Source organism: Bufo bufo, chromosome 1 (genome assembly GCF_905171765.1).
Source record: "Bufo bufo chromosome 1, aBufBuf1.1, whole genome shotgun sequence".
NCBI lineage: Eukaryota > Metazoa > Chordata > Amphibia > Anura > Bufonidae > Bufo > Bufo bufo.
Genome location: NC_053389.1, coordinates 608611738 through 608639157, shown reverse-complemented (window position 1 = coordinate 608639157; position 27420 = coordinate 608611738). Strand labels below are relative to the sequence as shown.

General features: G+C 42.3%; 1 protein-coding gene across 1 annotated transcript; it reads left to right on the top strand.

Moving 5' to 3' along the window:
* Nucleotides 1-3703: 3703 nt before the first annotated feature.
* On the top strand, nt 3704-27173 carry CRABP1 (cellular retinoic acid binding protein 1). Its single transcript, XM_040415759.1, has 4 exons — nt 3704-3776; nt 6147-6325; nt 17346-17459; nt 27109-27173. The coding sequence occupies exons 1-4, from the start codon at nt 3704-3706 to the stop codon at nt 27157-27159; spliced, it is 417 nt and encodes a 138-aa protein (XP_040271693.1). The 3' UTR covers nt 27160-27173.
* Nucleotides 27174-27420: the final 247 nt, after the last annotated feature.

The following is a 27420-nucleotide window of genomic DNA, read 5'->3' as shown; positions in this document are numbered from 1 at the left end:
CTGCGGTGAAGTTACATTGTATTACAGCCATTTACGGGGTGTATTGAAAGGAAATAAACGTACATCCAATATATTAGCCGTTCTGCGGTGAATCGTGATTGTTATATTTTTTTTGGCAGGGGGGGTTTATTAATCGGAAAAGATATATGTCTTAATTGCTGTTCTGCGGTGAAGTTACTTTGTACTACAGCCATTTACGTGGTGTATTAAAAGGAAATGTACGTACGTCCTATTAGTCGTTCTGCGTTGAGTCGGTGGGTTCCTCTGACATGACACTTAGTTGGCATGGCCCGGGAGCGGACCCTGTGCACAAAACTGTCCTCAACCTGCCTATGTCATTTTCTGTTCCCTCAGTGAGAGAAGTATTATATGCCTAGGCTCAGCTCCACTTTTCAGCGAGGACGAGCTACTAGAGGACAGTCAGCAGCTACTGTCCAGCCAAGATCTGGAGGAGACATCTGCCTCTTTCTCCGGTAGGCGGGCAAATAGTGATGATGAGAGTCGCGTGGGAGCAGGTGTTGCGAGCGGTCAGGCTCCTGGCCCTGAGACCGTTGAGGGGAACATCAGTGACATGCAGATAGTAGCGGATGATGATGATCTAGCCGCACTTGGGAGCCGGGTAAAGAAGTGGCTTCATCATCATCATTTGCGGACTTCATCAAGAAATCGAATTCTTGCTTTCTCCTCGACAACTCAAAATCGGAACAACGGGAAGAACATGGTGTCGGCGCAGCGTCAAGGAGGGCTGAGCCATGCGCCCTGCATGGTGCACGTGTTCAATCTGGTTGTAAAGCGGTTCCTGAAGTCTTCACCCCATCTGCAAGACATCCTGAAAATGGCCAGGAAACTTTGCATGCACTTCAGCCACTCGAACATCGCAAAGCACGCCCTCCTTGAGCTGCAGCTGCAGAACGGCGTCCCCCAACATAGGCTGATATGCGACGTTTCCACCCTCCATATGTTGGACCCATTATATGAACAGAGAAAGGCCATAAACGATTTCTTGATTATACAGGCAGACAGAGGTACTCCCCTGTGCAACTTCAATGTTAGCCAGTGGCAGCTCGTGCATGACACCTGCCGTTTGCTCGGGCCCTTTGAGGCCACTTTATTTGTCAGTCGCCAGGACTACACGATGAACAACGTCATTCCACTGATTTATGTCCTGGAACAGAGGCTGCCAATTCTGGCTGGCCAGGGGGCAGGAGACGTGGCTACTACATCTCACGGCCACATGAGCCCTGCCCTGTGGGGGGCTGAACTAGAGGAGGAGGAGGACATTTGAGCACAAGCAATGCGTGAAAAAATAGCTGTTTTTTCTACACAGGAGACAGGGGAGGAGGAGCAGGAGCAGCCGGAGGAGCTACAGGGCGATGAGGAAGATGAGGCAGATGACCCAGACACACCGTGGCAGTATGCAGTGGAGATGGAGGCAGGGAGTCCCTTTGAGTCACTTGCGCAAATGACCTGATGCATTCTCAGTTGCTTGCGTAGTGACAGCTAATGCCACACCTGCTGCCAGGTGCTCCTACTGCCACCTAACATCTTCAGCTTGTACTGGTTTTTACCCCTACCTCCCCACTCTGTCACTGTACCACTCTGTGTTCTTCTCATGCTGCTGCCACCTCACCACTATGTCACTGGGCCTCTCTGTGGTCTCCTCATGCTGCTGCCACCTCACCACTATGTCACTGGGCCACTCTGTGGTCTCCTCATGCTGCTGCCACCTCACCACTCTGTCACTGGGCCACTCTGTGGTCCCCTCATGCTGCTGCCACCTCACCACTCTGTCACCGGGCCACACTTTGGTCTCCTCATGCTGCTGCCACCTTACCACTTTGTCACTGTGCCACTCTGTGGTCTCCTCATGCTGCTGCCACCTTACCACTCTGTCACTGGGCCACTCTGTAATCTGCTTATGCTGTTCCCACCCTACCCACACCACCCAAGTAATTGTTAAAAGTGGGCTCTGGCTAAATTGAGGAAGAAGGGCATAAATACCATAGGGGCACATGTGGCTGCTATAGACTCATAATAAGTAGACCCCACAAGGTTTCTCTTACCACAATTGCAAAGTGAGAGACAAGCCGCAATTAAGTGACTTGTCTTCCTGCTCTTCTACAAAACATTGGACAGGGGTTGAGGGTGAGAGGGCAACAAGCTGCAGACCATACTAATCTCTACAGACAGCTTCAAACCATAAAGATTTTTACCTGGATTTTGTAAGGTGTCTGTGTTTTATAAGGAAAAGTACAATTTATATTAATAAGAGAAAGTTGCATAGTATAGGGAAAAGTTTATGGACATACAGTATTGTATGTAACTAGAAGCAAAGCTGTAAGAGCTGTAAGAGACATAACACTCCACTTATGTTGTGTAACCTTTTATTATTTAAAAAAAAAGCCACCATAAACTCCTTGAGTGCACCCTTTGCATTTTACAAATGTGTAATTTATTATATCACAGCTGGTGATTGTGGCTCCCTCACCAGAAGTTAGAAGGTACAAAGAGTTAAAGAAGTCACAAAAGACATTCCCCCTTTAAGCCAGTTTTTGTCTTACATGAAAATGACCCCCTAACCCATTGTTGACGCCACTCTCAGCAGGAACCTCTGAATTTAGTGAAAAACCGCACATAGAAATAATAATGGGAGTGTCATATTATGCAGATTTATAGGAGTGTATGTCATTATAGCCAGAAGGGACTTGGATTTATGACACCTTAATGTCTACATCTATGTCCCAAATGTCTCACACCCATATACCAGCTGGGACAGTCTATCAAGCCCAATCTGCAGCTGTGACAAGCATTAACTGTTCCACTGCCTAAGGGAGGATGAGAAAACCAATAGTTTAAAGTGTGATAATTAAAAGACTTAACCATTGTGCTCCTGTACAACTGCCCACTTAGAAAAGTTAGAGAATCTTTTTGTGTTTAAAGTTGACAAAGATTACTCAACACTAGAATTCACATTTCATGCAGATGCTGGGGGCATGCACATACAAAAGTAAAGCTGGTCTCTGCTTGACATTTATCTCTGTATCATGATTAAACTCAAATCATGATGGTGACATTATCTATAGCTTTATATAGGACTGCAGGTAAACCTACAGCATTATAGTTATTCATAGAGTTTATGACAATGCACTAATTATGCAGCAAATTTATTAAATTAACTTAAAAGCATCCAAATCAAAAATATTCTGTTACTTTCTCCACTTATTACAGCAAAGACAGACTTTACATAGTGAACAAGTGTGGGTCAACTACCCAAAGACTTAGTAAAAGAAAAAAGTATTTCTACACAAAGAAAATCTAGGTTCCCTTATATAAATGGAAGAACACTTGAAATAATCTTTTCAACTGGAAATAATAAAACCACTCTGGCTGTTTATCCATTAGACCATAGCAAAGAAGCCGCAGCAGAGACAAAATCCTATACATTATTTCTATAATATGGAAATGTCCTTGTAAGGTGTTTATATTCCTAATGAAAATCTGACATTTCAGAAGGGGGGCAGTGAAGAGGGCAGAAGGAGGGGCACCCACTCTCTCCTCCATCACGATGACACACATGAGAGAATAAGACAGGACTCATTTAGACGTCTGGCAGGAATCAGAACGCCCGCTTAGGGTGAATCTTCCCGAGTTCCTTTATTTCTACCCTTCTTGCTGTCAACGCAGGTGTGGAACTAGCACATACATGATGCCGGATTTTGCAGGAATTTGGAAAATGAAAAGCAGTGAGAATTTTGATGAACTTCTGAAAGCTCTCGGTAAGACTGGCAAATAATTATACAACTGACCTGCATTTATGCCAGAATTTTACATTATATAAGATTTTATATATTTTCATGGGGGTCCTTGACTTTTTCATAAATAAAGCCATGAAAGTATCATACTGCCAACCAAATGAAGAAATCATTTCTTCATTCTTTCTATTATACAGTCATTACATCTTATATAGCGCTGATTTATTGAGAATTTCAGCCAACACTGAACCAATTTCATTATTAGTACTATTTAAATATGCATGACCTCCCTTTAATTTTTTTTATCTTTATTATTTCTTTATGCACAAATGTAGCAGGGCTGAGTTTACCATCTTGCACAAGACTGGTACATCTACTAAGATAGTTATGCCTTTAATTACTTGGCAGAAAAAGCCAACTAATTGAATATATGTAACATACACCATATAATATCCTATAGATACATTTGTGAGGAGGAAAGTTGATTCCACATGATAACCTCCACAGGTTGATTACAAAATCAATAGAAAACTAATTTTACAAATAGTGAATGAATACTAATTGATCGTAATAATACATGATAATACGATGGTGAACCTGGCATAGTAGAACTATACTAAAATATAGAAGGTGAATTTCCATTATTGACCTTACCAAGTTTCATTTCTCAAATAATGAAAGTATTGGGTTTTTCTGAAAATATTTTTTTTATTTAATGTTTTATTATTGGCAAATTTGGCTATAATTTAATAAAACACAAGACATATAATAATACATACAATACACACAAGATTATGTCAGTAGTGACTGAAATAACTGAAATGACCATTCAACTAAAGATATCTGATATAGGATGCAAAGAGAATTGTAGATATAGTAGACTGGATATTTTGCCACTGTATATTTTTAAACCCTGAATTGTGAGACTTGATCAGAAAGGACACATGATTCTGGTGAAAGACTGGATCTTGTAAGACCTACTTAGGGCTCGTTCACACAAACATTTTTTGTGTTCCGTATACGGAACCATTCATTTCGATGGTTCCCCCAAAAAACTGGAATGTACTTCGTATGCATTCCGTTTCCGTATTTCCGTTCCGTTGAAAGATAGAACATGTCCTATTATTGCCCGCAAATCACGTTCCGTGGCTCTAATCAAGTCAAGGGGCCCGCAAAATAAACGGAACACATACGGAATGTACTCCGTATGTCTTCCGTATCCATTCTGTTTTTGCAGAACCATCTATTGAAAATGTTATGCCCAGCCCAATTTTTTCTATGTAATTACTGTATACTGTATGTGCCATATGGAAAAACTGAACGGAAAAACGGAACGGAACCGGAAACACTACAAAAAAAAAAATAATGGAAAAACGGATTCGGGAAAAATGGCCTGCAAAACACTGAAAAAGACATACGATCGTGTGAACGAGCCCTTAGACTGATGTAGGTATTGCCCAAGAGAATTACGCCTGTGCCTATGACTAAGCTCTTGTCAGACTGAGTGTATTTCATGCCCTGTCACTCTGGCAATACCTTCAACTTGAGATACATAAGATCTCAAAGATTTATAACATCAATAGCCTTTTTACTTACTATAAGGGCTCATGCAGACAAACGTAAGGGCTCAGTGCCCGTATTGCGAATAGTAAACGGCTGGTCCGCAATATACGGGTACTGGCCGTGTGCCATGGTGCGGATGTGGACTTATTGACTTGAAGTGCGGATTTCAGACCCAGATACGACCGAAGATAGGACTGCACCTATCTTTTGCAGAGCGGATGCACAGATGGAAGGCCATGGAAGCACTACAAAGTGCTTCCATGGGCTTTTGGGTTCTTGCCTCCGCACCGCGGATAGCGGACCCATCCAAGTCATCCACAAACAGAGGGCACACGGTCGTTGCCCCTACATTGTAGACTGATATTTGCAGTCCACAGTATGGGCACTGGGCCCTTACGCTCGTGTGCATGAGCCCTAATAGTGTATATGCAGTATATATATATATTAGTTCTGCTGCTCTCAGAGTGGCAGTCCTTACTTTTGACCCAGATCTCCTCAATCCTCTTTGGTTACTGAATTGCTCATCTTTTAGAAATGATGAATAGATTTGATACTTTTTGATATTCTTTTTTACTTCAGCATATGCTAGAGGGTTCCATTATTACCCAACTCAATGAGGTGGATTCAGCAAATAATAATTGGGTACATTGTAACCATTTACAGTCTGTGCTGATCAAGATTACCACATTATAAGGTGGAATTAATAGTGCAACATGTTTTACAGTTCACAAATTGTTGACTAGATCATGTGAAATGATCATGATTTCTGATGTGAATGAATGAGAATAGTTTAATACTCACATGTGTAATGCATGTTGTATGATGATATAGGTGTAAACGCAATGCTCAGGAAGGTAGCAGTGGCTGCTGCTTCAAAGCCGCATGTAGAGATCCGTCAGAATGGAGACCGGTTTTATATTAAGACATCTACCACAGTCAGAACCACAGAGATCCAATTCACTGTTGGAGAAGAATTTGATGAGGAGACTGTGGATGGCAGAAAATGCAAGGTAGATTCTCCTTGTCTCAAATTATTATTAAGAAATATTGCAACAAGTACTGTAAAAGCTCTAGAAATATTAAAAGTCCAATATAAAATATATATCAGAAGAAAATGTTGAATAACTGTGAAACAGATTTGCGATCTCTATGCAGGAAGATAGATCTAAGTACAGTACATCAACTTCAGTATTAATAATATATTTAAGTGCCATCAAGAGTTTTTATAGATAATATGCTGTAAATGCAATCTGTCCCTATCTTGGAAAAAGAATTTTGCAATCTTGCAGATTTCCCATAATGTGCAATCATGAGCATTTTCATCCACTTTATTCTTCCCATACTTGCTACTAATGTGGAAAAGAGCTAGAATGCTAAGAGGACACATCAAACATTGTGTTTTTCACTTGGCTTCACTACTCAAAAAGCTAAGCGAAAAAATGAATACTCAGTTTTGGTTCAAGATAACATAACAAAACCATCCAATTTCACCAATCCGCCATGTTTTCAGCTCTCTGCTGCACTGAATTAGTTTATTCTATCACAGATTATGGTGCAGTTTTTCATGTAAAGACTGCATTTCAACTAAAGAAAATCACAAAATCAGAATTTCCCTGCAATTTGGGAATATAGCTGTGAGTGGATTACAAGGCTTAGCTCACATGGGGAGCTAACTGCTCAGAAGATATATGCACCATGTTTAGATGTTAGTTACTAGGGCCTTTGAAAACTGCCTTAGTTTAAGGGGTTTTCCAGGATTTTTTAACTGATAACCTATGCGATGAGGAGAAAGCAAAGCTATTAAATATTTTTTCTCCGCTGTATTCACTGAAGAAAAAAGACTGTCAGATGAAATGCAGAATGTAAAAGTTAATTTCCCATTAAAAGGGCCCTGTCTGACCCAGGAAGAAGTACAGCGGCATCTTAAAAAGATTAAGATAGACAAATCGCCAGGACCAGATGGCATACACCCCCGTATCCTAAGAGAACTAAGTAATGTCATAGCCAGACCCTTATTTTTGATATTTAAGGACTCTATACTGACAGGGAGTGTTCCACAGGATTGGCGCATAGCAAATGTGGTGCCAATATTCAAAAAGGGTCCAAAAGCAGAGTCCAGAAACTATAGGCCGGTAAGTTTAACATCTGTCGTGGGTAAACTGTTTGAAGGTTTTCTAAGAGATGCTATCTTGGAGTACCTCAATGAAAATAAGCAAATAACGCCATATCAGCATGGCTTCATGAGGGATCGGTCATGTCAAACAAATTTAATCAGTTTCTATGAGATAGTAAGTTCGAGACTTGACAGCAGTGAATCAATGGATGTCGTATATATCTAGACTTCTCCAAAGCATTTGACACTGTACCGCATAAAAGGTTAGTATATAAAATCAGAATGCTTGGACTGGGAGAAAATGTCTGTATGTGGGTAAGTAACTGGCTCAGTGATAGAAAACAGTGGGTGGTTATTAATGGTACACACTCAGATTGGGTCACTGTCACTATCGGAGTACCTCAGGGGTCAGAATTGGGCCTTATTCTCTTCAATATATTTATTAATGATCTTGTAGAAGGCTTGCACAGTAAAATATCATTTTTTGCAGATGACACTAAACTGTGTAAAGTAATTAACACGGAAGAGGACAGTAAACAGAGGGATCTGGATAGATTGTAGGATTGGGCAGATAAGTGGCAGGTGAGGTTTAACACTGACAAATGTAAGATTATGCACATGGGAAGGAATAATGCAAGTTACCCGTACATACTAAATGGTAAAACACTGGGTAACACTGACATGGAAAAGGACCTAGGAATCTTAGTGAACAGCAAACTAAGCTGTAGAAACCAGTGTCAGGCAGCTGCTGCCAAGGCCAATAAGATAATGGGTTGCATCAAAAGGAGCATAGATGCCCGTGATGAGAACATAGTCCTACCACTTTACAAATCACTAGTCAGACCACACATGGAGTACTGTGTACAGTTATGGGCTCCTGTGAACCAGGCAGACATAGCAGAGCTAGAGAGGGTTCAGAGGAGGGCAACTAAAGTAATAATGAGGGGGACTACAGTACCCTGAAAGATTATCTAAATTTAGGTTATTCACTTTAGAAAAAAGGGGAGATCTAATAACTATGTATAAATATATCAGGGGTCAGTACAGAGATCTCTCCCGTCATCTATTTATCCCCAGGACTGTGAATGTGACGAGGGGACATCCTCTGCGTTTGGAGGAAAGAAGGTTTGTACACAAACATAGAAGAGGATTCTTTATGGTAAGAGCAGTGAGACTATGGAACTCTCTGCCTGAGGAGGTGGTGATGGGGAGTTCACTAAAAGAGTTCAAGAGGGGCCTGGATGTATTTCTGGAGTGTAATAATATTACAGGTTATAGCTACTAGAGAGGGGTTGTTGATCCAGGGAGTTAGTCTGATTGCCTGATTGAAGTCGGGAAGGAATTTTTTTCCCCTTAAGTGGAGAAAATTGGCTTCTACCTCACAGTTTTTTTTTGCATTCCTCTGGATCAACTCGCAGGATAACAGGCCAAACTGGATGGACAGATATCTTTTTTCGGCTTTATAAACTATGTTACTATGTTACTATCCTCAGGATAGGTCATCAGTATCTGATCAGTGGAGGTCCGACACCCGGAATCCCCGCCGATCAGCTGTTTGAGAAGGCACCATTGCTTGTAGCAGCACCGCGGCCTTCTCTCTGATCACCAAGCACATTGCCGTACATTGTATAGTGGCTGAGCTTGGTATCGCAGCTCAACCTCATTCATTTCAATGTGGGTGAGCTGCGCCTAGGCCATGTGACTAATGAACATCGCATTACATGGCCAAAGCTGCAAGAAGTTGCTGATGCCTTCTCAAAGAGCTGATCGGCGGGGGTTCTGGGTGTTGGACCCCCACTGATCACATACTAGATGACCTATCCAGGATAGGTCATCAGTTAATAAATCCCAGAAAACCCTTCTAAATAATAAAATTCTGGGTTCCTGCAGCCACTAATAGGGGTGTCAATATCATATACATCCAAAGGCAGTAAGTTCCCCCAAATTTTGCCTACAGGCAGCAAGAATCGTGTCCATTAAAGAGAGTCTATCAGAAGTTGTGACATTATAAACTGCTGAAATCACTAGGTAGGAAGGGTGGGGAAATAAATATTGGTGGCAGAGTTCCACCTTGAAGTGCTCTCTCTCCTCTGCTCTGAGTAACAGCTGTAGTGGTCTCCTGGTTGGATGTTAAATCGATCACTCAGAGCAAGGAGAGAGGCTGTGAAGCAGATCAATGCACTTCACAGTGAAGCACTGCCTCCTGGGCACTTGTAGGAGCAGAAGCTGGCAGAATAAAAGTTCATATATACATTACTCCAGATAATAAAAGCTCCACAAATGGTATGATTGTACGGCGCCTTCCAGTCCCTATCTGGTGCTGTTAGCCATTTATGTGCTGTTAGGAGTTTAAAGGGAACCTGTCACCAGCTGAGGACATGGGTTGCTAGATGGCCGCTAGCACATCTACAATACCCAGTCCCCATAGCTCTGTGTGCTTTTATTTTGTAAAAAAACGATTTGATACATATGCAAATTAACCTGAGATGAGTCCTGTTCCTGAGATAAGTCCAGCGTGAAGGAGCCCAGCACCGCCCTGCATCCTCAGAATCTCCTCTTTGCTCCCCGACATCAGAAAGCTAGAGCGCCGTAATCTCGCGAGTTCGTTCCCTGAGGCTGATGCCAGCACAGGGAATGAACACTATGACGACACTGCGCATGCGCTAGCTCGCGCATCGCGAGATTACGGTGCTCTAGCTTTCTGACGTCGGAGAGCAAGTAGGAGATTCTGAGGATGCAGGGCGGTGCTGGGCTCCTTCACGCTGGACTCCTCTCAGGGACAGGACTCATCTCAGGTTAATTTGCATATGTATCAAATAGTTATTTTTTTACACAATAAAAGCACACAGAGCTATGGGGACTGGGTATTGCGGATGTGCTAGCGGCCATCTAGCAACCCATGTCCTCAGCTTTATACACAAAATCCCGGTGACAGGTTCCCTTTAACTGTAGGTGTGGTAAGCAAGGTACTTGTAACACTGCATTACAAAAACAGAGCTCTAGCCCCTGTAAAGATGTGAAAACACAAAAATCCTCTCAACCTGCAAAAATTAGGAACAGCCCGTAAAATACTTACATCAACCCCCACTGTCTAGGCAACATTGCCTCAAATTTACTATTCCTGCAACAAATTTACCATAGTGGCTGATGCTAGATGGTAACCTGGGACATCTTTAGACTGTCTAGTTTAGTTTTATACCACCCATTTGTTTGCTTACCTTACTGTGAAAGTCTGTCCACATGCCCAGAAAATCTGTCCACGTGCCCTGAAAATCTGTCCCAATGCACCAAAATCTAAGTTGGGCTAATCTGCACCACTTTTTTGCCCCAGAATAGTGGATTTCCAATAGACAAAAGCTGGCCATGCACACATTCTAGTTTAAAACCAGAAGACATCATTCTTTTTGACAGATCTGATGATGAATTGCCTAAAATGAGATGTGCCAAACTTTTGAAACAAACAATGCCATGAGAGGGGTGCGCTTAGCATGGTACACGTTGCCAGTCTGTGGCCTAGTCTTCCCGCTGGAGCACAGAGGACTGGTAGTGGGGGTACCGATAAGGAATGATGACAGTAAGCATATTACATATGAGCCATTAATAGAGGTGTGTGGCGGTGAACTATTTCTATACCCCTATTGGAATACCAATGCGCATGTTTATTGTGCGGTTGAAAGAAATAGCTGTATGCCAACCTCACCTACAGTATCTTAGAGGGGAAGTGTTACAGGGAGGATTTTATTCGTTTTAGAGGAACCGCATGTTTGGACCCTGGAGAGTATTAATGCAGATGTTCTGCTAGCAATAGCACCACATTCATAAGCCATTAATAGAGGTGTGTGGCGGTGACCTATTCCTATTCCCCTATTAAAATACCAATGCGCATGTTTATTGTGCGGTTGAAAGAAATAGCTGTATGCCAACCTCACCTACAGTATCTTAGAGGGGAAGTGTTACAGGGAGGATTTTATTCGTTTTAGAGGAACAGCATGTTTGGACCCTGGAGAGTATTAATTCAGATGTTCTGCTAGTAATAGCACCACATTCATCTACAACTGCAGCTCTCCTGCTTTTCTCAGAAATCTCCATTGCATAGGACATGTAAATTGGGAGGTTTGATTCCTTAAGAGTTTGGGGATAATACAGCATACCAAATGTAGTATTTCTTTGGAGGCAGAGCATTATATAAAATCTTTGTGCTTCCATTATTTCATTGTATTTTGCTGGCCTACAAAACCTGATTGCTAGAATATATTGATGAACTAAATAAGCACAGAATTACCACGCAAGTCCGCAGATGCATTGTATCTGCTGCAATATAACCCATGCATTTTCGGATTGTTCATTGATTAAACTAGATTGTATTGATTTGCCACACAACATTAATGAACAATATTAAAGGGGTTCTCCAAGATTTTGTCAAATTTGGCAAAGGGGCTGTGTAAAATGTAAAAGGAAAACCTTATCTTTAAAATATTCCATGCTGCCCCTCCGGTCCCTGCTGGGCGTGTACTGATCATATCATGTACCTGCTATAGCCAATCACCGTTTACACTAAAGAGAGCAATTGTCTACAGTGGTCAAGGGAATGAGGAGTGGCATGTGACCACTGCAGGTCCAGCAGGGATGGGAGTGGAGTGGACACTTGCCAAATTTTACAAAACCTTGGAGAGCCCCTTTAAATAATAGAATATTCAGTGCCAAATGTCAACTATACCTATTGGTACCTACCTTGTTGTATATAGATCTCAATAATTTACCTCCCTCAATAAGCAGAATCCTCATTTTAATTATCCAGATAGATCCCATAAAAATAATCATAAAATAAAGTATTATCCACTTAATGTAAGACAGTAAGTAGTAAAAGTGTAAGTGGATTAATATAACACACAGAGTGGGAGAGTATGAGCGAATTAGCTAGACGTGGTGCAGCTGTCAATGGAAGTACATTAGTATAACAGATGATACACATAATGGGATACCATAGATCTTTGGCTGTCACACTGAACGTGAATTGGCTACATGATTACATCCCAGACATTACACAGTCCACACAGTGTATATTAAACCTGACACAGCAAGGCATGACTCCGTGATTTATATAGCTACCTCCCATCTGCCTCCTTTATGCTGTCCAGGCGAGAACATGGGGTGGATTTATTGGATCCCAACAAGCCTGCATGAAGGCTTTGGCGCTAATGATGCAATAGAGCAACTTATTGATCAAAGCCCTTTGGTAATGAAATACTATCAGCTAAACAGATTACATTACAGCTAATACATATAATTCTTGGCTAAGATTTGGCTGCTCGAGACTATATAATTGCGATGGGACTTTATATACTGCAATATCGGAACTAGAACCGCACCGAAACTAAATCAGAAAAAGAGAAAGAAAAAAATGTAATTAATACTATTAGCCAATAATATACAGTGCTGCCCATAATTATTCATACCCCTGGCAAATTTTGACTTAAAGTTACTTTTATTAAACCAGCAAGTAATTTTTTGACGGGAAATGACATAGGTGTCTCCCAAAAGATAATAAGACAATGTACAAGAGGCCTTATTGTGGGAAAAAAACATTTCTCAGCTTTTATTTACATTTGAGCAAAAAGTGTCCAGTCCAAAATTATTCATACCCTTCTCAATAATCAATAGAAAAGCCTTTATTGGCTATTACAGCAATCAAACACTTCCTATAATTGCAGACCAGGTTTTGGCATGTCTCCATAGGTATTTTTGCCCATTCATCTTTAGCAATGAGCTCCAAATCTTTCAGGTTGGAGGGTCTTTTTGCCATCACCCTGATCTTTAGCTCCCTCCACAGATTCTCAATTGGATTCAAGTCTGGACTCTGGCTGGGCCACTCCAAAACGTTAATGTTGTTGTCTGCTAACCATTTCTTCACCACTTTTGCTGTGTGTTTTGGGTCATTGTCATGCTGAAATGTCCACTGGTGCCCAAGGCCAAGTTTCTCTGAAGACTGCCTGATGTTGTCGTTGAGCATCCTCATATATTGCTCTTTTTTCATGGTGCCGTTTACTGTGATTAGGTTCCCTGGTCCATTGGCTGAAAAACACCCCCAAAGCATTAGGTTCCCACCACCATGTTTGACAGTGGGGATGGTGTTCTTTGGGTTGAAGGCTTCTCCTTTTTTACGCCAAATGAAGGAAACATCATTGTGACCAATCAATTCAATTTTTGTATTATCTGACCATAACACAGAAGACCAGAAGTCTTCTTCTTTGTCCAGATTAGCTTTTGCAAAGGCCAAGTGAGCTTTTGTATGCCTTATCTGGAGAAGTGGAACCCAGCAGTGTGCAGTGTCTGTTGGATTGTCTGCCTTGAGACATTGCCACCAGCAGAGCCCAGATTCACCAGGATGGCCCTGGTGGTGATCCTTGGATTCTTTTTCACCTCTCTAACTATGGTCTTGGCCAGCACAGGTGTCACTTTTGGCTTCCGACCACGTCCTCTGAGATTTTCCACAGTGCGGAACATCTTGTATTTTTTGCTCAAATGTAAATCAAAGCTGAGAAATGTTTTTTTTTCCACAATAATGCCTCGCCTTATTATCTTTTGGGAGACACCTATGTCATTTCCCGTCAAAAAATTACTTGCTGGTTGAATAAAAGTAACTTTAAGTCAAAATTTGCCAGGGGTATGAATAATTATGGGCAGCACTGTATATTAGTCAACAAGTTAATGTGCAAAGCATAAAACATGGAAGAAGTATATAGACATAAGGGGAGATTTATCAAAAGGGGTGTAAGGGTACTTTCAAACTAGCGGCAGCGGACTCCGGCAGGCTGTTCCGGCAGGTGAACAGCCTGTCGGATCCGTCCTGCCGCTAGTTCACGTGTGCCCCCGGACTGCCGCTCCGTCCCCATTGACTATAATGGGGCGGGGGCGGAGTACTTTTAGTCCGGCTGCCTCTCCGCCCCCGCGGCAGTCCGGGGGCACACGTGAACTAGTGGCAGGACAGATCCGACAGGCTGTTCACCCGCCGGAACAGCCTGCCGGAGTCCCCTGCCGCTAGTGTGAAACTAGCCTAAAAGAAACTAGCTTAGGCTACTTTTATATCTGCGTTTTTGCTGTACGGTTTTAAGATCAGGGGATCTCAAAACGACAGCAAAACGCTTCCATTATAATAATACAACCGGCTGCATCCGTTCAGAATGGATCCAGCTGTATTATATCGAAAACAAAGTAACCGTATCCGTCAATAAACCATTGTTTGTGTCCGTAAAAACTGGATCTGGGACCATTGACTTACATGATTTTTGGTGCCTTCAGTTTGCCATGCCGCCCACAAATACGCTGCTTACAACGATGTTGTGTCCGGCATGGGAACGCAACAAACTGGAACAGAATGCATTCTGGGGCACTCCTTTCTAGTCTGTTCAGTTTGTTCCCCATTGGCAATGAATGGGGGAAAAACTGAAGCTTTATGCTTTAGTTTTGAGAGCCTGTGCTGGATCTCAAAACCGGACAGCACAACGCAGAAGTGAAAGTTGCCTTAGTTGTCTGTAGCAATCAATCAGTTTCCTTTTCATTTTTTCAGAGCTCCTTTGGAAAATAAAAAGTGGACTCTGATTGGTTGCTAGGGGCAACTAATCTAGTTTCTTTTACATCAGTTTTGATAAATCTCCCCCTATGTCTGTATACTTGTTGATGAGTTCTATGCTTTGCACATTACCTTGTTCACTAGTATACTTTATTGGCTAATGGTATTAATTCAATATTTTAATTTTTCTGACATTATTATTTATCTTCTGGGACTCTGTATTATGTGACAGAAGTATGAAATTAATGATACAATTCTAATAATCTGCCAATTGTCACAGTATGGTATCCTGGATCGATAATTCAATACTTTGAGTACGCTCATAGTAATCTACGCGATGCATTTTGCTATTTTGGCTGCCACTACTTAGAAGCATTTAGTAGCATTACTGGAATGGTGCAGAGATTGTAATCATAGCAGTGCATAATCCTCATGTGAGAGCCCTGTAGATCCATCTGCAACATAAGAAGACAATAGAAGTCCTATAAGCATGATGTCATCAAATATAGTGGACAACAAAGCCAGTTAGGACGCCTACCCAGGGCTCCACAAATCTTTTGACCCTGTAATTCCAAGAGGATTCGGCAATTCCGAATGAAAAGCTTCATATATATAATAAACAATTGGTAATTTCTGTTATAATAGTAATATACACTCACCTAAAGAATTATTAGGAACACCTGTTCTATTTCTCATTAATGCAATTATCTAGTCAACCAATCACATGGCAGTTGCTTCAATGCATTTAGGGGGGTGGTCCTGGTCAAGACAATCTCCTGAACTCCAAACTGAATGTCAGAATGGGAAAGAAAGATGATTTAAGCAATTTTGAGCGTGGCATGGTTATTGGTGCCAGACGGGCCGGTCTGAGTATTTCACAATCTGCTCAGTTACTGGGATTTTCACGCACAACCATTTCTAGGATTTACAAAGAATGGTGTGAAAAGGGAAAATAATCCAGTATGCGGCAGCCCTGTGGGCAAAAATGCCTTGTGGATGCTAGAGGTCAGAGGAGAATGGGCCGACTGATTCAAGCTGATAGAAGAGCAACGTTGACTGAAATAACCACTCGTTACAACCGAGGTATGCAGCAAAGCATTTGTGAAGCCACAACACGCACAACCTTGAGGCGGATGGGCTACAACAGCAGAAGACCCCACCGGGTACCACTCTTCTCCACTACAAATAGGAAAAAGAGGCTACAATTTGCACGAGCTCACCAAAATTGGACTGTCGAAGACTGGAAAAATGCTGCCTGGTCTGATGAGTCTCGATTTCTGTTGAGACATTCAAATGGTAGAGTCCGAATTTGGCGTAAACAGAATGAGAACATGTATCCATCCTCTGATGGCTACTTCCAGCAGGATAATGCACCATGTCACAAAGCTCGAATCATTTCAAATTGGTTTCTTGAACATGACAATGAGTTCACTGTACTAAAATGGCCCCCACAGTCACCAGATCTCAACCCAATAGAGCATCTTTGGGATGTGGGGGAACGGGAGCTTCGTGCCCTGGATGTGCATCCCTCAAATCTCCATCAACTGCAAGATGCTATCCTATCAATATGGGCCAACATTTCTAAAGAATGCTATCAGCACCTTGTTGAATCAATGCCACGTAGAATTAAGGCAGTTCTGAAGGCAAAAGGGGGTCCAACACCGTATTAGTATGGTGTTTCTAATAATTCTTTAGGTGAGTGTATAACATCATATTCTTTTTACAAGAGGGATTAATAAATAAATAATACAATCAAAGAGTAAAGAAAGGACTGAACACAGAACAGGGCAGATGCTGGACTACAGACAGCAAGCGGATTCAAGATTATAGAAAATATAAAAGATTTTTAAAAAAATGCATTTATCAGCTGCGTCTAGATAGGCATCACAGATGTGACTCAACTGCTATAAGAATTTTATTAGAAGTTTTCCAACTTCTCTACTAGAAAAAAAGAAAAGTTTGAGTATGACAAATCATTGAATTGTGAATTTATGACATAAAACTGGATAAATGGATTACTTCAATAGATTTTATACTGTGGTTCTGTTTTTTCATCCACCACTATCCATCTAAAACAAGTCCCAGCGCAGAGAGGAAGGTCATATCTAAATAATAGTATATATGCACATGGATATATTATGGATCCCTAATACGACCCCTATAGCCACCTATGGGCCCATAGTATGCTTAAGTCTATCTTTATGCAATCCATGAGAAAGAAATTGAAGTGATTAGTTGCCACTGTACTGGGCTTACTTACATTCATAGTTACAATGTTACTAATATTGCTTTTACTTTTTATATATCTTATTATAACATATACTGATTTGTTTTTTCCATTCACCAGAGTTCCCCTGTTTGGGAAAAAGAAAATAAGATTTACTGTAAGCAGACTCTGGTAGACGGGACAGGACCCAAGACTTACTGGACTCGAGAACTTGTAGGAGATGAACTCATACTGGTGAGGCAATAATCTATATGTAATTCCTATGTGTTAATTGGACAGCATTTTCTGACCACTTAGGCCTCGTTCACACTTCAGTGAGTCATGGACGTGTGCTGTCCCTGTTCTCTGTGGACTGCACACATCCACTTTTAATGTTTTAGTTCACACATGAGTGCTTTTCTACTGACCAAGGGTCTGTGCAAAAATCCGTGATGCAGACCATTCATGGCCATGGAAGTCTATGGCATCTGTGTTCTGTCAATGGTCTTTCATAGTCCATTGGTAAGAAATGCTCTGGAAATAAATTTTAAGTGTCAGTATTCAGTGGAATATGGATGACACATGGAGGGACGGACTGGTCATAGACCTTACAGGAAAATTTCCCGGTGGCCCGATGCCCAGGAGGCCGCCTGAGCCCTTCTCACGGCCAGCCAGTGTAAGTTTCTGGGAATTTATTTTGTGCTGCTGGCAGTATTTTGTGATGGACTGTGGTATTTGGCTCTGTTGGGGTGGTATTCAATTTGGACCCGACTACACAATGGGGCCATTTTTAGCATTTTTTCCAGGGCCACTTTAAGTTCCCAGTCTGCCCCTGCTTCACAGACATTTTCATGGAACACAAACAGATTTTGCAAGTCAGTTTATACGCTGGGTTTTCTCTGCAGCATGCCTATGAGATTTTTTTAAATGACATTCCCTTTGTTCGTACTATACTATCCTACAGATTTCCTATATGCATCAGTTATTAGACCCTGATTTATCAGGCCTTCACTCCATAATTCTGCCTTCAGATTTGTAATGTGGGTGGAAAAGTGGGTGTGGTTAGCTATGTTAATAAGCTTCACTCCAGATTTATCATTGAGACTTTTTTTTTTTAAGTCACAATCTTACTCCGGTAGAAGGGTGGAGTAGTAAAACTGGAGCAGCTTTTCTAGACAAAAGTGTTTACAGGGCTTGTCTCCCTACAGCAAATAGCATTTATTATTTAAATAAAGCAAGGTGGGGAGCGGCACCACTGCACCGGCTGGGCGCACACAGAACACAACGCTGGCGTGGCTAAAGGAGGACACACACGTATGGAGGTGCTCAGCTGGGCAAAGCAAACAAGATAGAATGCGTACTCAATAAAGAAGTGAAGATAAGTAGCGGCACTCACCCGTGCGTTTAGAACAGCTTTATTATTCAAAAATCACATGAGGCAGGGGGCGGACAGATCCAGAGCAAGCATTGAAAAAGTGTATCCAAAAAACTATCCACCTGTTTTTATAACACAGATGACATTGAAGATTCACATATAGGATGTTTAGCATGTGATAAAAATTTCTTTACTATAGTGAGCAAGCACGACCACTGCTGCGGGATTGCAGGGTGGTCGTAACCATAGAAACGAGCAGTGTATAATGTGATGGAAAAATGTATCCAGCCAGCAAAGTAAGTGCCTTGTATTACATTAGTAAGTGCCTTGTATATCTACAGCAAATAATAAATGCTTACTCAATAAAGAAGTGAAGATAAGTAGCGGCACTCACCCGTGCGTTTAGAACAGCTTTATTATTCAAAAATCACATGAGGCAGGGGGCGGACAGATCCAGAGCAAGCATTAAACAGCGGCGGCCGTTTCGCGCTACATGCGCTTCTTCTGGCTGTTTGTCAATGCGTGCTCACGCATCGTTCCTTTTAAATGCTGGCGCAATCTGTTGCCATGGAAACCGACAAACCAGGCTGCGTCCGCACAAAGGTAATAACTGGGAATAATATAGATACAAGTATAAAAACAATGACATGTGCAACGTCAGGTATGATAAACAATACAAATAATATGGTAAAAAATTAATACGCAGGGTATTACAAAAAGGGGCTGAGATCATTCCTATCGTTCATACCCAGATCCCCTAAGGCATGCGTACGTAGTACCCATCTAGCCTCTCTCTGTAGGAGTAGACGATGTCTGTCTCCTCCTTGCGGGGGCGTGGGTACTGTTTCTAAACCTGAGAAGGAGATACAGCTGACATCACCGTCATGAGCTCTTCTAATGTGCTCTATAAGTCTCGGACATCCTTTACCTGTCCTAATGGAATTAAAATGTTCCCTGACTCGTTCGTATAGGCATCTTATAGTCTTCCCGATGTAGAAGCGGCCACACGTGCACAATAGCAAGTATACTACATAGGTGCTACGGCAATTGATAAAGGTGTTAACTTTATATGAAATGCCGGCAAACTCCACACATTGTTTCTGAGAATTGCTAGTGCACAGTGAGCAGCTTCCACACCTGAAGTTGCCCTTAGGAAGATTACTATTGAGCCAACTCTTGCTCCTGTCTGATTGAAACCTACTCCTGACCAGCTTGTCCTTCACAGTGTGGCTTCTTCTGAAGGAAATCAGGGGTTTCTGTTGTGTCAATTCATTTAAAGTTACGTCCCTTCTCAGTATGTCCCAGTTTTTGAATATGACTGACCGTATGCGTTCAGCCATAGGGCTGTACTTAAATGAAAATGCGAATCTGGTACTATTATTCCCCCTTTTCACCCTTTTCATCTGATCCTTTTTCTCACGACCACTCTTCAGAAGACTTTCTTGTGTGAAGTTTTGTGCTACTCGTTCCATCTCCCTCTCTAATAACTCTTCAGGATAACCTCTCCTAACCAATCGCTGTTTCAGATCCTGAGCCTGTTTATGGTACCCACTGTCAGTGCTGTTGATCCGTCTCAATCTAATGAATTGACCGTAAGGTACGGATTTCTTGACACTCTGTGGATGGAAGCTGTCATGGTGGAGCAAGGAGTTGGTCGCCGTGGGTTTGCGAAAACCCTCCGTGACCAACCCGTCGCCTTCCACCAAGACAGCCACATCCAAGAATTCTAACCTACCTCCTCCAAAATTGAGGGTAAAGGTCATGCCCATATCATTCTTATTGAGATATTTCACAAATTCACCGCACTCCTGTTCTGTACCTTGCCAGACGAGGAACACATCATCTACAAAGCGCGAATACGCCTTGAGTTTTGGGAGAAAAGGATTGTTGGTAGAATAAACATACCTGTCCTCTAGTCTGGCAAGGTACATATTAGCAAATGTACAGGAGACCGGGGTCCCCATAGCCGTGCCCACTTTCTGTCTGAACCACTCGCTCCCAAACTGAAAAGTATTATTAGTTAAAATAAACCTCAGTGCTTCGCCAACAAATTCACAGTACAAATCACTCTTACCCAGGTTCGCCACGATGTCGAGGACCGCCTCTACACCCGCATCGTGTGGGATGCGGGTGTAGAGGCTTTCCACATCGAGGGACACCAACTGGTAGTCTTGTCTGAAGAGTGGTCGTGGTCGTGAGAAAAAGGATCAGATGAAAAGGGTGAAAAGGGGGAATAATAGTACCAGATTCGCATTTTCATTTAAGTACAGCCCTATGGCTGAACGCATACGGTCAGTCATATTCAAAAACTGGGACATACTGAGAAGGGACGTAACTTTAAATGAATTGACACAACAGAAACCCCTGATTTCCTTCAGAAGAAGCCACACTGTGAAGGACAAGCTGGTCAGGAGTAGGTTTCAATCAGACAGGAGCAAGAGTTGGCTCAATAGTAATCTTCCTAAGGGCAACTTCAGGTGTGGAAGCTGCTCACTGTGCACTAGCAATTCTCAGAAAAAATGTGTGGAGTTTGCCGGCATTTCATATAAAGTTAACACCTTTATCAATTGCCGTAGCACCTATGTAGTATACTTGCTATTGTGCACGTGTGGCCGCTTCTACATCGGGAAGACTATAAGATGCCTATACGAACGAGTCAGGGAACATTTTAATTCCATTAGGACAGGTAAAGGATGTCCGAGACTTATAGAGCACATTAGAAGAGCTCATGACGGTGATGTCAGCTGTATCTCCTTCTCAGGTTTAGAAACAGTACCCACGCCCCCGCAAGGAGGAGACAGACATCGTCTACTCCTACAGAGAGAGGCTAGATGGGTACTACGTACGCATGCCTTAGGGGATCTGGGTATGAACGATAGGAATGATCTCAGCCCCTTTTTGTAATACCCTGCGTATTAATTTTTTACCATATTATTTGTATTGTTTATCATACCTGACGTTGCACATGTCATTGTTTTTATACTTGTATCTATATTATTCCCAGTTATTACCTTTGTGCGGACGCAGCCTGGTTTGTCGGTTTCCATGGCAACAGATTGCGCCAGCATTTAAAAGGAACGATGCGTGAGCACGCATTGACAAACAGCCAGAAGAAGCGCATGTAGCGCGAAACGGTCGCCGCTGTTCAATGCTTGCTCTGGATCTGTCCGCCCCCTGCCTCATGTGATTTTTGAATAATAAAGCTGTTCTAAACGCACGGGTGAGTGCCGCTACTTATCTTCACTTCTTTATTGAGTAAGCATTTATTATTTGCTGTAGATATACAAGGCACTTACTAATGTAATACAAGGCACTTACTTTGCTGGCTGGATACATTTTTCCATCACATTATACACTGCTCGTTTCTATGGTTACGACCACCCTGCAATCCCGCAGCAGTGGTCGTGCTTGCTCACTATAGTAAAGAAATTTTTATCACATGCTAAACATCCTATATGTGAATCTTCAATGTCATCTGTGTTATAAAAACAGGTGGATAGTTTTTTGGATACACTTTTATAAAGCTACTCCATGTATTCTGCTTCCTGTCCTGGAAGGGTTCACCCTGGCAGCTCCTCCTTGGCTGCTTTGATTGACAAGGCCAGGCAGTGGCAAAGCAGGCAGAGAGGGGCTGGCCACGGAAATGAGCGGAGCTTTGGTGCCACAAGAGTAATGGTGATACCCTCATTGCACCAAAGACCTATTTTTCATATTAAGAAAAGGTATCCTAGCCTGGGAAGGGACCCTCGGATTAACAAAATAAAAAAGTGTTTTAATCAAGTGAACCACAGCTAGGTGACTACCTTTAATTCTACTTCTGCATAAAGTTCTATATGGTGCTTCTGAGTGAGAGAATGTTAGGGAGCAGATTCTCCTGTCTCTATGTGTATTGTATGGGGAGACATCATTATACCTAGTCTCCACAAGCTCAGAGAAAGATGTGAATAAGAGATGCTGCATGCAAAAAATTGCAGATACAAGTCACATAATGGCTACATATGGTGCATATAGACACACATGGGCAGGTATCTGAAAGTGTAGATATGTGTCAAAGGGATTGTTCACCCTGGGGGGCCTTTCAGGCAGACCCCCCACCCACGGCACCAAATGGAACCATACTTACCTGTTCCTGACGGCTAGGTACTCCTTTGCTACCAGCTACCTCCCTCTGATCTCTTTGCGTCAATTTCCTGTTGCGTGGCTGCAGCTGTATTTTGTACCCCATGCATCGCATGACCCAGTGACATGATGCATAGGTGACATATCACCGCTGTGGCTAGTCATAAGCTGTAGTGTCCACGTGACTAATGTCAAATAGGAAGTTGACGCCAGAGGGTGACGGCCATGACTGGGAAGTGAAAGAAGCCATAATCCAGCGGTGGGAAGCAGGCAAGAATGCTTCCTATTGCAGGTCTGGAGCAGTGGGGGAGGGCCCCTGGATAAACAACCCCTTTAAGGAGTTATGACAATTTGTATTGACAATTTGCTAAATTCCAGAAATCTTTTCTGAAGACAAATAGTTGGGTGACTTTTGGCAGAAGTGCAAGTGAGTCAGGTTTGGTGATGAGCAAAAGATGTGAAAATGAAATTTTATAATTAGGGAAAAATGATAATAAAGGCAATTTTGGAGAAGAAACTATTTCATACCAGTGTTTTAATGAGCAAAAGCACAATGACCTCTTTGTATATGGATAACGTTAATGAGAGCTTGGTCAGGAAACAAAGACCTTCTTGTCTTAATATGATGTTCTTATTGACCTCAGTGTCTGGCCAGCTCATCAGTATATACTAATGAGGTGCATTAGTATCGCTGAGTGTCAATGCGGCCTGTGTACAATGTCATTTAATGATTCCTCTGTCATACACAACAATGGGTGCCAGATATAGCACTTTGTACTCTGCCACTTCGACATAGACTCATTAGTAGAATAAAGTACACCCTTTCACCAGCAAATATGTTAACACATATTTCGGCTTAGTTTCTCCTTAAATTAATCTCATCAAATATGCAGATATCTCTGGGTTGAATGGTTCTTTTACAGTGCCCGCTGTGCCCCTACAGATACCAAACAGGGGAACCCTTTCTTTGATGTTCATATGTCCCAACCTGGCATAGGGATAGAGTTGTTTTCTTGGGAAAATTCTTTGTAAAAAATGTTTCATAAAATATGGGATGTGTAATAAATGCATAATTGCTAGGAATCCCCCACAACTGCAGTCAAGCATGAGCACTGCTGCTGTTCCAATCTAAGTCTATGTGTCATGCTTCGGTGTGGGAGGGATACACCACACCGAGCATAAGAGGGAAGGGGGAAACAGGGAATCAGGCCTGAAAACTTTGGAAGGAAGAAGGACACCTCCTAGTAAAACCCTAGCCAAGATCCTGACTATCAGTATTAAGAAACCTATATAAAGCCCAAGACCAATATCCAGGACCCATACCTGAACATATCAGAGAAAACCAACAAAAGATGAATGGGTCACTCAATAAGCAAAAACACATGTGAATACAAAGTAATCACATAATTACATAATTTTTCTTGGAAATTTCAAAAAAACATGACTAGCAAAAACACAGGACATTTAAAAACTTTAAAAACCAAATGGACCAATGGTGGGTGGTCGGTGTACAATAATAAAGTGCAAGTGCAATATTAATGGTCAGCATCTGACAGTAAAAACTGGTGTGACCAAACAATTTGAGCTCAATAACAAGTGGTATCAAAATTCATGTCTAAGAACATCAAAACCACATTGCCATATCAGTGATGTCACATAACGCACACCACATGAAGTACATAAAGCATGTGGGCAGTGGGGAGTGGACTGGTGGTGTTCGTGTGCGGTGTCTCAGTTAGGTTGGTCAGTATCTGTAATGTGTTGATGACATTGTGTTGCCCTTATGCTTTATGGATGGGACGAAACTACCTGTTCCTCCAAACTGGTGTAAAGTAGAACTGGCTTAGTTGCCCATAGCAACCAATCAGATTCCACCTTTCATTTTTCACAGATCCTTTGGAAAATGAAAAGTGGAATCTGACTGGTTGCTATGGGCAACCAAGCCAGTTCTACTTTACACCAGTTGATAAATCCCCTCTTTTACCTGCCTTTCGTTATCACTTGTACAGAAGCATCTTAAAGGGTTAGTAGCTTTCTAAAAGAATTTCTAAAACCCCATAACCTTGTGGTCACTAGTACAGGAAACCCCAAGACCTCTCATTTCTTACCAGAGCACCATGGCTCAGTGTCCCTTGCAGCCCATGGATTTGGCCTGATGCACATGGCCTCTGCATCCATGATATTTAAGATGGCAACAGTCACATGATTTACCTGTGTGACCAGTGCTCCAGAAACATCTTCTTCTGAGCTAGCGCTTAAAATATTTGGCACATATGCAGATACATGCAGCAGAACCTTTGGTATCTGTACATGCTCTGAGCGCTTTCAGCACAAGTGCAGATGTGGATGCATTTAGGGCAGCTATCATGTGGGTAAATCATGTAACTACTGTCATCTTGATTGCCATGGATCTGCTGGCCGCCATTGTCCTTTGTTTACAGTCCGAATCCATGGGCAGTGGTGGACCCCAAGCCAGGGTGTTCTGGTAAGAAATTGGAGTTTCCTATGTTAGTGGCCACGAGGTTAGGCTACATTCACACAAATGTATTTTGTTTCCATGTATATTCCATTTTTTTGGAGGATTGGATGAGGACCCATTTATTTAAATGGGTTCGCAAAAAATGCGCACAGCACACCATGTGCTGTCCGCATCCGTATGTCCGTTCCGTAGCCCCACAAAAAATATAGAGCATGTCCGATTCTTGTCCGTTTTGCGGACAAGGATAGGCATTGTTACAATGCATCCGCAAAAAAAAGGATGCAACACGGATGTCACACGGACATTATCCCTATTTTTTGCGGATCTGCATTTTGCGGACCGCAAAATACATACAGTCGCGTGAATGTAGCCTTATAGCGTTTTATTGATCAGCTGTTCTTAAGTAGCTCCAGTCCCACAAGTCAGCACTGGAGCTACATAGCGCCATCCATTGTGTACTGGACAGAGATGGTAACTGCAAAGCTGCGCCTATTGAAGTAAATAAGAGCAGTACTACAGTGAACAGCTCTGTCCTCTACACCAGTGTTTCCCAACCAGCGTGCCTCCAGCTGTTGCAAAACTACACCTCCCAGCATTCCCGGATAGCCTTTGGCGGTGCGGGCATGCTGGGAGGTGTAGTTTTGCAACAGCTGGAGGCACACTGCTTGGGAAACACTGCTCTACACAATGGACAGAGATGTGTATTTTCAGTGCCAGAGCTACTGCAAAATAGCTGATCAGTGGGTGTATGGATTGTCAGACCCCCTCCAATCAGACACTGGAGGCCTATCCTGAGGATAAACCATCAATATTATACTCCTGGAAAATCCCTTTAAAAAAACGGATCTTGTGCATCAATTATGCACATTTTGCACCCGTTTGAGCCATTTCCATCTGAGATCTGTTTTTAAGCAGGACTCAGGTGGAAATGGCTCAGGCCTCTTGCATGGGAAGGTTTTTTTTTTCGTGTCCATTCCATTTTTTTGTGTTCCGTTCGCGGTCCGTATGCGGAACCATTCACTGCAATGGGTCCGCAAAAACGACGGAAGGTACGCAGTATGCATTCTGCTTCCGTATTTTCGTTCCGTTCAAAGATAGAACATGTCCTATTATTGCCCGCAAATCACAGTCCGTGGCTCTATTCAAGTCAATGGTTCCGAAAAAAAATACGCCCAGCCCAATTTTTTTATGTACGTACTGTTTAAACATAATTGTATGCTTCCGTTTGCAAACTGCAAAAAACTGATCACAAACGGAAACCAAACGGAAAAGCAAAACGGAACGGACGTGGAAAACTGATCCGTTCAAAACAGACTGCAAAATACAGAAAAAGCCATACGGTGGTGTGCAGGAGGCCTTATTAGTGAGTTTTCCTGTCAGGCTGCTCAGCCATGATGGCACATTATAGGCAGGATCACATCATTGCCATATAGATGTATAGTTCTAGACATTGATTATACGATGTTTTGGGCTTCTAGTGAATTTTGTCCAGTTGTATACACCACTGCCTGGATGAAGCCTGTAAAGCTATTATAAGGGCTCATTCACCGGAACGTATGAATGGGTCTTCATCCTTTTCGTGATTTTGCGGAACGGGTGCAAACCCATTCAGCTTAATGGGGCCGCAAAAGATGCGGACTGAACACCGTCTGCTTTTCACATCCATAGTTCCGTTCTGCGGCCCCGCAAGAAAGATAGAGCAAGTCCTATTCTTAGTGCCGGCCATGTGTGGTCCACAAATGCAGAATGCACACGGCCGGTATACATGTTTTGCGGATCTGCAATTTGCGGACTGCAAAACACTCCGGCCATCTGAATGAGCCCTAAATGTGCTATTTACCACAACAGGCTTGTAATACGTTTTTTTTTTTGCTGCATGGACTGTAACTCATGGAAATAATTGACACTAACTGAAATGTTCATTGTTACAGGTCTTCGGAGCTGATGACGTAGTCTGTACAAGGATATATGTGAGAGCTTGAGAAGTAAATTGTCTGGGCTTCAGTAACAATAGGGATCATCTTCTTGTCACACATAACCTGTTGTATATTTTAAGGTTTTAAAGGGAATCTGTCACCACATATAACAGCATTGATCCAGCTGACATGTGAGATGTGCGTTGTCAGCTGAATGTAATGCTGTTGCTCCCATCTCCATAGGTGGCCACAATATTTAGAATATAGCTGTTTTACTATATGTAAATTAGCCCCGTAGTGCATCAAGGGCAGTACAATTGCACCTCA

Excerpts from the sequence above, each read along its gene's own strand:
- CRABP1 (XM_040415759.1), top strand. The coding sequence starts at position 3,704 with ATGATGCCGGATTTTGCAGGAATTTGGAAAATGAAAAGCAGTGAGAAT. Across the intron at positions 6,326-17,345 it reads TGGATGGCAGAAAATGCAAG|AGTTCCCCTGTTTGGGAAAA; the intron begins GTAGATTCTCCT and ends TCCATTCACCAG. Across the intron at positions 17,460-27,108 it reads TAGGAGATGAACTCATACTG|GTCTTCGGAGCTGATGACGT; the intron begins GTGAGGCAATAA and ends TCATTGTTACAG.